The sequence below is a fragment of the Garra rufa genome, chromosome 3, assembly GCF_049309525.1.
Source record: "Garra rufa chromosome 3, GarRuf1.0, whole genome shotgun sequence".
Classification (NCBI taxonomy): domain Eukaryota; kingdom Metazoa; phylum Chordata; class Actinopteri; order Cypriniformes; family Cyprinidae; genus Garra; species Garra rufa.
The window spans coordinates 27,789,151-27,802,695 of NC_133363.1; the positions used below are offsets into that span (position 1 = coordinate 27,789,151).

Below are 13,545 nucleotides of genomic sequence, written 5' to 3' on the forward strand. Positions count from 1 at the left end.
GCCGCGCTTTTCACGCTGCGGGCCAGGCCGCCTCGGCCCTGCATGCGATGGCAACCCTGCAGGTCTACCAGGCCAAGGGGTTGAAACAGCTGCACGAGGGTGGTCCCGACCAAGGTACGATGCAGGAACTCCGCGCTGCCACCGACTTCGCCCTTCGTGCGACGAAGGTCGCGGCGCGGGCCCTTGGTCAGGTGATGTCCACGGCTGTGGTCCAGGAGCGACACCTGTGGCTCTCTCTGGCCCAGATGGCAGATGCCGACAAAGCACGCTTTCTCGACGCTCCCATCTCCCAGAGGGGCCTATTCGGCGACTCTGTCGAGGACTTTGCCCAACAGTTCTCGGCAGCCCAGAGACAGACGGAGGCGTTTCACATCCTGCCCCGCCGCGATGCTTCCATCCCGCCGCCGGAGGCACCGCCTCCGCCTGCACGTCGCCGAGGGCGCCCCCCTGCGGCCGCAACATCTACGGCTCGCCCCACCGCGGAGGCCCACGACGCCAGGTCGGCGAGAAGGGCCCGCAAGCGCAGAGCCAGCCGCAGGAGAGTGGCGCCGCCCGCGGCACAGGGATCGGCCCGAAACACCCGCAAGAAAACTGCGAAACGTCCCTGACGCGGGCCTCCAGAGGTGATTGAGACTGCTCCTTAGGGGATGCTAACAATCTACGCTCCCCGCTCCCGGTGGAGGGCCGGGAGCCACTGTGTACTTCAATGCTGCCGTCGGCTTTCGTCGACGGTACCCACTTTTTCTCAAAAAGAGCAATTTCTCACCTCTGGCTTCGGCCTCGAGTTTCCTTCTGAGCAGCACTTACACTCCTCGGAACCAGACTCGCGGCCGGCCTTCGCCAGCGCGGGATCCAGGGAAGAAGGTAAGCACTGCTTAGTGCAGTTAGACACTTCTCCAGGACGTTCATCCTTCTGGGTTCTGTCTCCTTCCCTGTCTCCCCCTAGGCTGCCCCACCACGGTCACGTCGGTCAACGTTCCCTTGATACCACTACGATGGTTGATACGGACGGTACGGCCCGGCCCCAGGCGTCCGCCCAGACTCAGAGGTACCCCTTACTTTCTTATTCGGGCAGGCGTGCCTCTGTTCTGCTTGCGGAGGTCGCGTTCCTACTGGCGAAGGACGCGATCCAGCCTGTCCCTCCCCCGGGACGAGGTCGGGACCTTTCAGTCTCGACTTCACGTGTCCAGTTAGTGTGGTGGGTTAATACCCGCCCTGGATGGAGCTCTGTCCCGATCCCTTTCAGGCTGTCGGCACACTCGCTCACGACGAAGCACATACAGCTATGTTTCCGTCTCCAGGGCTGGGTTGCAGCCATCTGCCTGAAGGGCACCCGCTGTCTCGTCTCGATCTTCCCCGGCGCACACCCCTCCGGCGGTCTGCCCCGGGGGTCGAGCGCTCAGCGCTAGGTGCTTCCATTTGGCTAGTCCCTCTCCTTCCTGCCTTCTTTAGGCCATGGGAGCTCCCCTGTCCCCTTTTTCGGCAGACAGGTATTCGCGTCTTCAACCGTCTCTTCGACTGGTGCTTTACCAGCCCACTCGTGAGTTCCGTTGTGCGAACATAGGGACTTGGTGCCTCGGCACCCCCGCCATCTGGTCCTTCAGGCCAACCGAGGGAATTCGTTTCCTCGGTCGGGAGCCTGACTCGGTCCTTAAGACAGCCCGCCTTACTACCTAGAGCGCGCAGTCAGTGCTGTAGTTCCTGAGTCAATCAGGCAACTGAGGCTCCTGGGGCACATGACAGCTCTAGCCGCTAAGAGCCGCTAAGCTTGTTCATGTGAGACCGCTTCAGCACGATCGAGTCCCAGGATGGGCATGGCATCTCGGCCCACTCCGGACTGGCGTTTTCCCGCAGTTTGGCCGACAAGCCAGCCCGTGGCTTACCACGGGTTGGGTTGCCATGTACGACAGAGGCTTACAGCCTCTCCATCTGCTCCCAGGGAGTACGTGGCACATTTTGCTACTTGCCATTCACTTGAAGCAGGTAAACTCAACCGTGCAGCCTATCGGCTCTCACGGCAGTCCACCACCTGCAGGATGGCGACTCCACCCCGTGACGCAGCTAGTTTGGAGCATATCGGTAGGCCAGCCACATCCGCTCGCCCCCGATTGCTCTCACTGCCAGCTGCCTCCTTCAGAGTAGCGCTGGCACTCAGCTGACCTCCGGGGCCCAAGTACGCCCTTCCCCAGTGAGCCTCCTTGCACAGACTCTGTGCAAGTCCAGGGAGGACGAGGAGTAAGTCTGTTGGTTGCGCTACAAGAATGGCCCACCCGGACTCAGGTCTAGTAACCGTTCCCTCGCGGCAGTCCCTCCCTGTAGGGCACGGTATGACACCCAGACCTCTCCGGTCTTCTCAGGCCGTGATACAATTATCACTCAGTCCGAGCTCCCTTGACTAGAGGCAGGCTCGCACTGAGATGAGGTCTATTTGCTGGCTTTCCACAGAGTTACACGGTTGCAGTATGCTTCCCTTCCTGCAGGAGAGTTTGAGCGCAGACTGTCCCCTCACTCTTTAAGTATATGCCGCTGCTTCGCCGCGTATCACATGCAGTAGATGGAGCTAAGTAGGTAAGCATTCACTGGCCGTGAGGTTTCCCAGAGGTGCCCAGAACGCACCCCTCACCCTCTTGGGGCCTTCCCGTCGCCTTCAGAGCCGCGGGACGCTCCAATTGAGCCATTGGCCTCAGTCGAGCTAGCATTACTGTCATCAAGACAGCGCTCCTGACCGCCCTGGCTCCCGTTAAGAGGGCAGGAGACCTACAAGTTTTCTCTGTCAAGTAACGCCTCATACCCTCTGGGACCCCCCCGTCGCCCTTCAGGGCCGCGGGTTGCTCCTTAGGAGCCTCGGGCCTCAGTCGAGTTAGAATTCCTGTCATTAAGACAGCACTCCTGACTGCCCTGGCTTCCTTTAAGAGGGTAGGTTACCGACAAGCTCAGGTTCCTCAGAGGTGCTTAGCACGCACCTCATACCTCTTGGACCTCCCCGTCGCCTTCAGGGCCGCGGGTCGCTCCATTGGAGCCACTGGCCTCAGTCGAGCTAAAATTCCTGTCATTAAGACAGCGCTCCTGACTGCCCTGGCTCCCATTAAGAGGGCCTACAAGCTTTTCTGCCAGCAAAGTGTGTCGAGAATTCGGGCCCGGCGTCTTCCACGTTACCGTCGAGACCCCGGCCCGGTGCCCAAGGTCCCCACCACGCCTTTCCGCGATCAGGTGGTGGACCTGCAAGCTCTGCCCTGGAGGAGGCAGACCCAGTCGTGCTATGTTGTGTCGTTAAATATGTGAGACTGAATCACTCGGCACTTCAGCCGCACCAGCAGCTTCATCTGCCTCGGGATTCAGCAGAAAGGGAATGCTCCCCGAACTGAGGTTGGCTAAATGGTGGTAGATGCCTCTCCCTGTTATACCCAGGGACAGCCGTGATCCTTGGTTCATGGCACCTCACCAGCAGATGTATAAACCGGAAGCTGCGGGCTGGGCGACACCCTACCTTCGCTTGGTTCTCCAACCTTGCGTAGAGGCCGTTCTCCCGTGTCCTAACATAAGGACTCACAGGTGAGCGGGAAGACCGGCTGGTGTCGGCTTGCTGCGCCATTCCCACGTGGATCCGTGCGCTATTTCCCAGAATGTTCCCTCCGGCGAACCCTGGGTCCTCCTGCCCCGCAGTCAGGGCTAGGCGCGGAGTAGTCCTGCACTGTGATCCTGCCTGGGTCTCCTTCGCCCCGCAGGTTGTGGCTTAGTTTTTATTTATTCCAGCGGAGGAGACCGCTGTTTCCCTCGTGTATCCCTAAAAACCTTTATGGATATATTGAATTATTCTTATTTCCACATGTAGAATTTCATGTGCTCCGCCCCCCCAACCCATGCTTCAGTACAACTGGCATCCCTGGTGGGCCCCCTTATTGGGCCCCAGGGCGTTGGGAAGGTTACGTTACACTTCGCCTGCCGGCACGTATACTTGTCAGCACGTGAAGTTGTTGCGTAACGCGGCGTCAGGGTCGTGGCCTTTTCCATGGGCTTGTTCCCAATGTAACGTCGAAGTGATTCGACTGAAGGGGTAACGTCTAGGTTACGAAGGTAACCCACGTTCCCCGAAGGAGGGAACGGAGACGTTACATTCCCCTGCCACGTCCCTGGCGTCGCGCTGACGCCGGCTTGACGGCTCTTCAGCGAAAACCTGTTTGAGTGATGCGCGCCGCCTTCTTATATACCCGCATGTGCGGGGGAGTGGCCGACGCGCACGTCCACTCGCCAATTTGCAATTGGCCTTTTTTATATAAGGCTCAGAGATGATCGGTCTCTCAGGCGAGATCCCAATGTAACGTCTCCGTTCCCTCCTTCGGGGAACGTGGGTTACCTTCGTAACCTAGACGTTTTGCATCACATGAATAAATTATATTTTAAAGTATATTAAAATAGAAACCCACTATTTTAAATTGCACTAACATTTCACAATATCACAGTTCTTTTCTGTATTTTTAATCAAATTCTACCTAGATGAGCAAAAAAATTCTCTTTTAAAAAGCATTAAATATCTTTGTGCAATGTATATGAGTCATATATCAATATAAAGTAATGCTAAACAAAGAGTTATGGTAGTAGGTTTGGGAAGACTGATTACATGTAATGCATTTTAATCAAACAGAATAGTGTTTATATATATTTTTTGTAGTTTGTAGTTTTGGTTTGAAATAACATAGCAGATGGTGAAAGTACAGAGTTGAGAAATAATAGGGGAAGAGGGAAATGAATATTGGATGCGACACACGCCAAATTTGAACCTACATTTCCCACATGAGCATCACATGCCAACCACAATGGCTACAACTTCATCTAGCTGAGCAAAATTAAAAGATAACATAGCATGAAAGATGTGTTGTACTACATAGTACTGACATGAATTATAGTGATGCAGCTGATGATGAGGAGGAGAAGTAAGTTAATGTCATTAGTGGCTGTTAAAATATAAATGGCATCGCTTCTGAAAGCCCCTGAATCCGTTACAGGAATTTGCTCTTGCAACATGCATGATTACCATGAAACCTTTCAGTGGGCACCATGCAGAAACTGCGGTGACCTTGAAGGCCTGTATAGAGCGTGGTTAAATCCACAGCCCAACTCTTAAACAATGCCTAATTGACCGTTGAGATGGTCTTGGGTAGGGGCTCTGCTGACATTTTTGAAACCCGTGACACGACATCTCTATAGGTGATGTGAATCCTCTCTTCTCTACTCACGTCCTCTCTGCCTCTTGCCATGACAAGAGGCAAAATCATTAATTTGCAATGTCGGCCTTAACGCTGCACTTTAGTGTGCAGTCGGCAGGCGTAGAGGGATGGAGGGGTCCTCATTACGGAGCCGCTGATTGTTCCTCAGGCTACTATAAAGGTTCATCTCTAGCAGCCACTGACATATTTTCTCCTGAACTGACAATAAAAGCGGTACTCCACGGCAGTGGTACAGAGAGAGACGGGTGTAAAACCCACTGTTGTTCCTGTTCAGCTCCAGTCGGGCAGCTCTGAATGCTAATCCACACCAGTGTGCTGGCAGATTTAAGACTGCCCGGGATTTTACATTTCCCACTGTTGTCGTTATTCTTTAGCTCAGTATCTTGTACTCAATGTTTTCAATCAAATTTATGATGAGATCAACTTAACATTGTGATTTTGTTGTTTTCTTTGACCTTCTTTCTCCTTTTTACCTTGAGTGAAGTGATCATAGAGTTTTTCCTCATTTATATGACAGAACTGAAACAATTTTTTTTGAAATACAGTTTTTTTTTTTTTCAACTACCAGACTTCTTTGTATTATACGTGTGTTAAGAGAGTTGGGAAATGCGGATGCCGTCAGATGTTAGAGCACTGGAGTTGCCCTGGCAACCCAGATAATGACAGACTGCTTCCCCTCCGCAGCCGCACTTTCAGTCGATTGTTTGCACATTGAGATTAAGCGATCACTCGTCAGAATGAGACTGGTGTGAGCGCAAGCTTGAAATGTTGTCTGTACACATAGGGCATAGGGATGAACAAATGGAGGAAGTGAAGTTTTGCAGCTGTGACATTTCGTTCATATATTATAGGAATCCATAATAATAGATGTTATCGTCCATATTCTGGAATGCATGAGAATCAATGGAAAAGAAGAAAAAAAGAAAAGAAAAACGTTTTCCATCAGAAAAAGCACATCATTAATTTGGGCTCATTTAGGGGTTTTTGTAGAGAGAAGACTGTTGTGGAGCTGATGTGTTAATGAGATAGATCTTTCATGTGGAATGATAGGACAATTAGGAGAACAAAAGTGCAAGGTGTGACAATTTAAATGTGTGTGCTTTGTCAGTGTCTGGAAACGGCACCGCTGAGACAACATATGCATAAAACCATAGTTATTAAGCAATTCTTTTTTTTTTTTTTTTCTTGAAGTCCACATTTCAAAGCTCACGCTGTCCTTGTTACTGCAGTCTCAAGTGTACTTCCAACTCGCACTAGGCTGTATATATTACCGCCTAAAGAAATAGGACTGAAGTCGGCGTACATGATGCAGATACAGAGCTGATGTGAGTTATGTGGGGAAGAAAATTCTGAAAATATAATTTCAATAAAAAGTAAAAAGATCTGTCTGGAAAAAAAATGACTCACCCTCATGTCTTTTTGAAGCATTAGTAATAGTAGTATATTGTTGTTGGTATATATAATAATAATATGATCATTCTAATATGCTGATGTGGTTCTCAACATTATTATTACTTATTATTATAAATCAGCATATTATTACTTATTATTATTTTTTTTTAAATAGTTGTGCTGCGTATTTATTTTTTTATTTTTTTTTTATTTATGTGGAAACTGTGACATATTTTATTTTTTAAATTTAAGTATAAATCTTTTGTAACATTATGAATGCCTTTAATAATCAGTTTATTACATCCTGGCTAAATAAAATTATTTCTTTCTTTCTTCAAAACAATATATATTTTGATCCAAAATTTCAAATGCCAATGTATTTGATCCTTTTCTTGCCAATACCTGACACAACACAAAAAAAGGTACAATATCTTTATTGACAGTTGGGATTTGTGAAGACATCGAATGCACATTTTCCACAAGTTGGTATGATTCTTTACGGTCTTCATGAAATGTCTGCAACATACTTTGGTTAAAATTTCTGAATGGTTGTGTAAAATAACACTCTTTTTATCTTCATCTTTGTTCACAGCAACCCGTTTTGGTGCATGGCTCTTTAAATGATAATGAGCTACTGCTCACTCCAACCCTCTCTTCCATTTTTTTTTTTTTTTTTTTTTTTTTTGTGTGTGTATTTGGTGACACATTACGATCAAAACCAAAACTAATCCACTGCGTCCTCAATGGCTCTGATGTCAGAAGAAAATGTCTCTTATGTTCACTGTAACATCCAGCTACAAAACACCTGCATTGCTTATGAGACATTGTTGTCGCTACAGCTGCTACAGAGTGCGGAGAAAATGGCTGACAGCATACAACTGGCTGAGGGTGGAAATATGCTAATACGGGACAGTCCATCAGCGGTCGTAGGTGGGGCCTACAAAAAATCTAAATGGCTTGATAATTTGTTTGTTTGCAGTTTTTGTGGATTTAAAAAAGGAGTGAATGGATTTTTATCATTGTAGAATGGTTGTGTCCACACACTGCTAAAACACATTTATATAAAAACTCCATGTAAAAGAAATTAATTTTACATCTGATGTCCTTTTTAATAAACAGATGTAGTATATAAATACCGCTTTCTAGATAAATACAGTAGAAAAAACAGGTTTAATGAATACTACAAATCAATGAAAGCCTAAAAACCTAACAACTAAATCTGAGAGAAGGCTTAGCTAGATTTGGGCTTCTTTCTTTTTTGTTTGGCAGATGTCTGTCCATTTTCCTTCTCAGAAGCAGTCAAGGATAGCCCTGCCCTTTATTTATTTATTTATGTATTTATTTTCACACACAACCCAATTGCCTTCTCGTTCTGGAGCAGTGGCCTGGTGACTGGTTTCAAGTTGGTAACAGGGCCCTGAGGCAGGTGTGAGCAGAACGCTTTGACCTCCACCCTCTACTAGCGATGTATGAAGAGGTGAATGACAGATAGATGGGATACACAACCCAGGCATTACCTAGAAATCCAGGACTTAGCCTGCCCTTTTCCCCTTTTTTGTCTGTGAGATTGAACAATTCAGCCGTCACAGTAAAACACTAGAATTTTGAAGAGACTATGCAGCTCTGCACTTGACGGTGGGCTTTAATTCTTTTACGTGATTGATTGCAGCTTGGTCCGGTGTGGACGGCATTGATCTGGCCATGCTCGAGTGGTATTAGCTGCAACTGGAAGTAGCCTCAATCCCCCTCCTCTGTTTCTCTTTTTAGCTCCATACGGATTTGGACGTGGGGAATAAGAACATCAAGTATGTGCTGGCAGGGGAAGGGGCGGGCACCATCTTCGCCATCAATGAGAGGACGGGGGACATTCACGCCATGAAAAGGCTAGACAGGGAGGAGAAGGCCGAGTACACGCTCACGGCGCAGGTCATCGACAGAGACTCCAACCAACCTCTGGAACCGCCGTCAGAGTTCATCATCAAAGTGCAAGACATCAATGACAACCCCCCACAGTTCATTGAGGGGCCTTACAAAGGTTCAGTGCCAGAGATGTCCCAAGTGGGTGAGTGATCTCCTTTCATCATCTCCGGTTGTCTCAGCTGAACAATGACACGAGGCTCTGTATCTCACAATGCAATGAGGCAGACAAAAGCTCTGACAAAATATACAAGTAACAGAGATGTCATGATCTAAGAATAGACACAGAGAAATAGGAGGTGACAGGAATTTCTCATTAGTATGTCTGGAGATTGATACAACAATTCATGATATGTATACTGGTGTCTACATTGTAACCAATGGACATAATTTAGCATTGAAGCATAATGAGGGTCTGCCACTGAGATTGTCCAGTATGATTATTAAAAAAGCTTTTTGTTTTTCAAGCCACATAATGTATTCATACATTCTCGGGCATTTGTAGCCATGCATTCTAATGAATGTCTCCTTAAGACTTGCTTTAAATAGAGCTCATAGTTAGTTGACAAAGCCTGCTTGAGATTTCTCCGTACAATCCCGAGCCTGACCTTGAGATGGATCTTGAATAAGAGTTAGTCGGTGAAGGGAATCTCATAATAGTGCCACTTAAGGGATTCGTTATAACCCTCATGACATTCTGAAAGCTCTGTTGTGCTGCAGTGTATTGTTTTGCAGTGAAATCCCTTTTTTCAGTAAAGTATACTGGAATCTGTTGTGTATTTTTCAACTCTTGCGCTGAGGAATAGCTGTATAAAATGTCTAAACTCATGACTTGTTTTGTTTCTGCGGTTGATGGTTTATACACAACTTGAAATAATGTAATGCAGAGAGGATGACTATATTCATTACAGTTTTTTTCAGTCGCTAACAAGCGTTTGTCCAAACAGTTGTCACATTTTCAAAACTCTAAACACAATTAGCACAGCATCGGTCTTTTGTGGCCATACCATTTACACATTTCATGTCGTTTTCACCCAATATGCAGTCAGTGAACACATTTCCACAATGGTTATATTTTCTTAACAGACAAGCTATACCTCCCAACAAAATTATGGATTGTTTTTGTAGTATTTACGAATGTTAACACACAACATCCCACAATAGCAAAAACAATATTCCAAACCTTAGATACAGTATAAAAACCTCTGCTTCTGCAATGATTTCAGTTCAAAAACAATATCAATATCAAAAATATATCTCAGCTGATAATAAACAAACAATTGAATAACTGACACACAGCTGATTTATGTTGGGTAAATTGGGCCAACCACTGCTGATTCCAGTCTGGCTTACACTCAGAGGCAGTGGTTATTTTTTTCTATTACATTTACACTTATACAGTAAAATGAGGACTTTGAGGAGTGATGTTTTGGAAACAGGGTTGGAGTCAATTCAGGAATTAACTCAACAATTCCAATTCAAAGAAGGAAATGCAATTGGAATGGAATTGGAATTGGAATTCAACAACAATTACAGGAAACAGAGTTGGAATTGAATTGGAATTACAGGAAGTGGAATTCAATTCAGAGAAATTCCAATGAATTATATTTATTGCTGTTTCTGAGCATCTACAGTATGTGTGATTGCATTTAGAGACATACATTTTAACTTTATTTATGATGCTTTACAAATACCAAGTAATGTATGAAATAGTGTTGATCAAATGCAAGTAAATAAAATGAATGACAGTGGTGATAAGTTTCTGTATGTACTATACATTCAATATATGATTACCACATAATATATGTCTCAACTCACAAAAAAATGAGTCATGTTCATTCATGTATTTCATTCACTTTTTATTGCATCGAATTATCATAATTTCCTAAAATTTGGCATGTGAAATGATCATGCTTAACCAACTAAACATACAGTACTTTGTATTTCTTTTATATGTTTGCTGTTTATGTGATTTACAATATTTAATGTATTATAAACTAGCAACTCAAGTGGAATTTATTTGGAATTTGATTTCAATTCTGTTTCCTGACATTCCAATTCCAAATCCAATTCCATTCCAGGAAGTGAATTGGAATTTACAATTCATTCTCAATTCAATTCATTTCAAGATCGCAGAGATTAGATACAGTAATTTTGTGCCCTTTTTTTAGACCCCCCCCCCCCCCTTTTTTTTTTAATCTAGGCTTTTTGCTGTTGTTATTTTTATTTATTTATTTTTTGTTCAGAATGCTCTTGTGTGTTTCATGGATATTTTGTTCACTGTAAGCAATACAGTAAAACTTTTTCTGTTCTATCATACCATGTTTCTACTGTAGCTCCTGTAATAAACAGAAAAAGAAACTTATTTGCTTTTTACTGGAATGCTTTTGAATGTGAACATTACTGTACATGTGGACAGACAGTTCCCAACCAAGAAATTTAGTGTCAAAATGGTGGATTGCATGTTTTGCATGCAAATACCTGTAAAACTGAAACATAAAAAGTCTATGCAGTTTTTGTAATGTCAACAATAGCCAGTATTTTGAAACCTGGTGTACTTTGATTGACTGCGTGTACCTTGTGAAGTGAAAACAAGTGTTATTCTTTGACAGAATAATTTCATTTTGAGTCAGATTTCCAGTGTTTTGGTAAAGTTAGTTTGTGCAGAGAAAGATATGTTCTATTTTGAAATGAAGAGTTAGTATATATTTAACAAAATGTATTTTTGAGAAGAAAATTATCCATTTGGCCAATTGTGTTTTGTAGGTGTGAGTCTGTGTTAAGAGTTTAGAAAAAGTATCTGAAGTATGGGTAAGCGCTTGTTAGCGACTGAAAAAAACTGTAATATAAATTAAAGATGAGAGTACTCTGAGTTACAGGAAGTGCCATTATTAAAATGATCAATGTTCATTTGAGAAGTAAAAACAACATTAAATCTGCTCTGTGCTTCATGGCTTTTTCAACTTCTGACCCAAGGCTCACTTTTGAAGTGTTGAAAACAGTTGGGGGAATAGTGCTCTTTTCCAGGTGCATTATAACCCAGTCATGTGTAACACAGAGCTTCCTTGTTTCCTTTAAAACCTCAGCTTCTTCATATGGGCATTTTCACCTCAGCGTTTGTTCTTTGTCATATTTTCTGTGCACTTAAAGCGTACAGAATTGGAGCTATATGTAAGAGTCTATCTCTCTCTGCTGCTTTCAGACTAATGCACTCGATTGAAATCCTCTGTGTAGTTTTCCGAGGGGTTTGACAGTGAAGTGTGGGATACAGCAGACGATGGGGGTGATGAGCGCAGTGGTGGAGGAGGGCAGGAAGGGGAATACGGCAGAAGATGCCTGAAGTTGACTTCTTTCACGATTGTTCTTTTCTTTTGTCACTGCTGATCAATTAAACATTAGCTGATGTTCTCTTGTTTGCTTGAAAGGCATTCTCAATGACTTGTTTTGGTCTTATAAAGTATTTATGTTGTGGGAGACGCTCATAGAGAGAATCAAAAGCTCTTTGGCTGGGAGAGAAAAACAACAAACAGACAAATAAGGAAGCCTCTTTTATTTCCTGTCTCATGTACACAAATCACAGAAGTTTACCTCTCATGCTGATGTCGCATGTTTTGTTTTCTAATAATGGTCTGACAATAAGTTTTGTGAGGAAGTTGTGAAGTTTGTTTGGGTTCTTGAAGTTCAATTGAGGAACCTAAACCAAATGGTGTTTATTTATTTGTGTTGTAGTTTAGAGTAGGTTGCTGATGATGGAATTGTAGTTAGTACAGGTATACAAACTATCAGCTAGTGTACAACTTTGATCAACACTAAACATTTTTAACCAGACACATTTGTGACCCTGGACCACAAAACCAGTCATAAGGGTTAATTTTCTCAAAATTTAGATTTATGTATAATCTGAAAGCTGAAATAAATAAGTTGTCCATTGATGTGTGGTTTGTTAGGATAGGACAATATTTGGCTTAAATACAAGTATTTAAAAAATCTTAAATCTGAGGGTGCAAAAAAAAAAAAATCTCAATACTGAGAAAATTGCCTTTAAAGTTGTCTAAATGAAGTTCTTAGCAATACATATTACGTTTTGATATATTTACAGTAGAAAATTTACAAAATATCTTCATGGAACATGATCTTTACTTAATATCCTAATAATTTTTTAGCATAAAAGAAAAATCAATAATTTTGACCCAGTCAATCGCGTGCTACTTAAGACTGGTTTTATGGTCCAGGGTCACATTTATAAAACTCAACATCGTATTTGGCTGTATAACTGTGCATATGTTTTGGTGTTGATATTTTTTAATACATATAAATTCAAAATACTCAATACTCATTTTTTCATCTATACACCAAATCCAGCTGTGTTTCTCACTTTCTGTTCTGTCTGACAGCGAGTTTGACAACTGCAGTAGTGTGTGTGACACTGTGATCATTTACACACATACAGCTGTAAACTTTATTTTCACATTAACATCAATTCCAACATTTTTGCAGACAGTAGTTCATAGTGTTTCACTAGATTTGTAATGAGAAGCTTTTGTAAACCTGTTATCACAGAAACTTAAAAGGTTTCCCACCACCAAAATAAAAGATTGACATATTAAATACATTGACATATTTTTGTGCTTAATAAAAATACCCTGTAATTGTACTTTTGTTATACCAAACTGGTATACTTTAAAATCTGCTAAATTTGAACTAATTTTGTGTTTAATGCACTTTTTTATGCAGAAGTATTGCTGAGGTTCAGCTAAAGATATACTTAAGTATATTTGATTGACGTTTTAAATATCTTGTATTAAGTCTAGTATTATACAGAGACAGCAATCCTTAAGCATAATATTAATAAATGTGCATTGTGCAATAAATAAATACTCTATGTGGTGGGTGAGGAACTGGACAACATGGAAACTGTGGCTGAAAGGAGAACATTGTCCAGACTTCAGTCAATCATGGACAATGTAGATCACCCTCTTTATAATGTGGTTGACAAACTGAGAAGTACCTT

General features: G+C 43.5%; 1 protein-coding gene across 1 annotated transcript in view; it reads left to right on the forward strand.

Annotated features, from left to right (window-relative positions):
* Positions 1-8,082: 8,082 nt before the first annotated feature.
* LOC141331534 (cadherin-8-like) overlaps positions 8,083-13,545 on the forward strand; it is a gene marked incomplete at its 3' end in the record, with an annotated part of 52,037 nt that continues 46,574 nt past the window's right edge. Inside the window, exons 1-2 of the mRNA XM_073836589.1 lie at positions 8,083-8,094; positions 8,385-8,679. Of these exons, the coding sequence (XP_073692690.1) occupies positions 8,083-8,094; positions 8,385-8,679 (307 nt within the window). The remainder of the gene's footprint in view (positions 8,095-8,384; positions 8,680-13,545) is intronic.